Genomic DNA, 239 nt, shown 5'->3' with positions numbered 1-239 from the left:
GACTCCCTGCACCACGGGCAGGGCTCCTGGCTGCTTGGGCAGGAAGGGCTGGGTGTTGGGCACCGGTGCTGAGCCCAGGGGCTGGGAGCTGCCCAGCTGCTGTGTGTGTGGGGGGGGAAAGTGATGAAGAAGAGTGGAAGATGGAGGGGTAGGGAAGCCCCCTAAGCTGGAGGGTTGAGGAGGGAAGCTGAGGGGGGAAGAGGGGCAGGGGTGTCTCACACTGCGCTGCTGCTCAATCT

General features: G+C 64.9%; 1 protein-coding gene across 1 annotated transcript in view; it reads right to left on the bottom strand.

Annotated features, from left to right (window-relative positions):
- The window catches only part of MED25 (mediator complex subunit 25), a 13,108-nt gene that overhangs the window by 2,175 nt on the left and 10,694 nt on the right, over positions 1-239 (bottom strand). The window contains exons 14-15 of the mRNA XM_025192021.1: positions 220-239; positions 2-96 (exon numbers count right to left, since the gene is read on the bottom strand). The exon at positions 220-239 is cut by the window's right edge and continues 193 nt beyond it. Coding sequence (XP_025047806.1) covers positions 2-96; positions 220-239 — 115 coding nt within the window. The remainder of the gene's footprint in view (position 1; positions 97-219) is intronic.

Source organism: Alligator sinensis, unplaced genomic scaffold (assembly GCF_000455745.1).
Source record: "Alligator sinensis unplaced genomic scaffold, ASM45574v1 scaffold647_2, whole genome shotgun sequence".
In the NCBI taxonomy this organism is placed as follows: Eukaryota; Metazoa; Chordata; order Crocodylia; family Alligatoridae; genus Alligator; species Alligator sinensis.
Note: the sequence above shows the minus strand (reverse complement) of the source record. Positions and strands in the feature narration are given on the sequence as shown.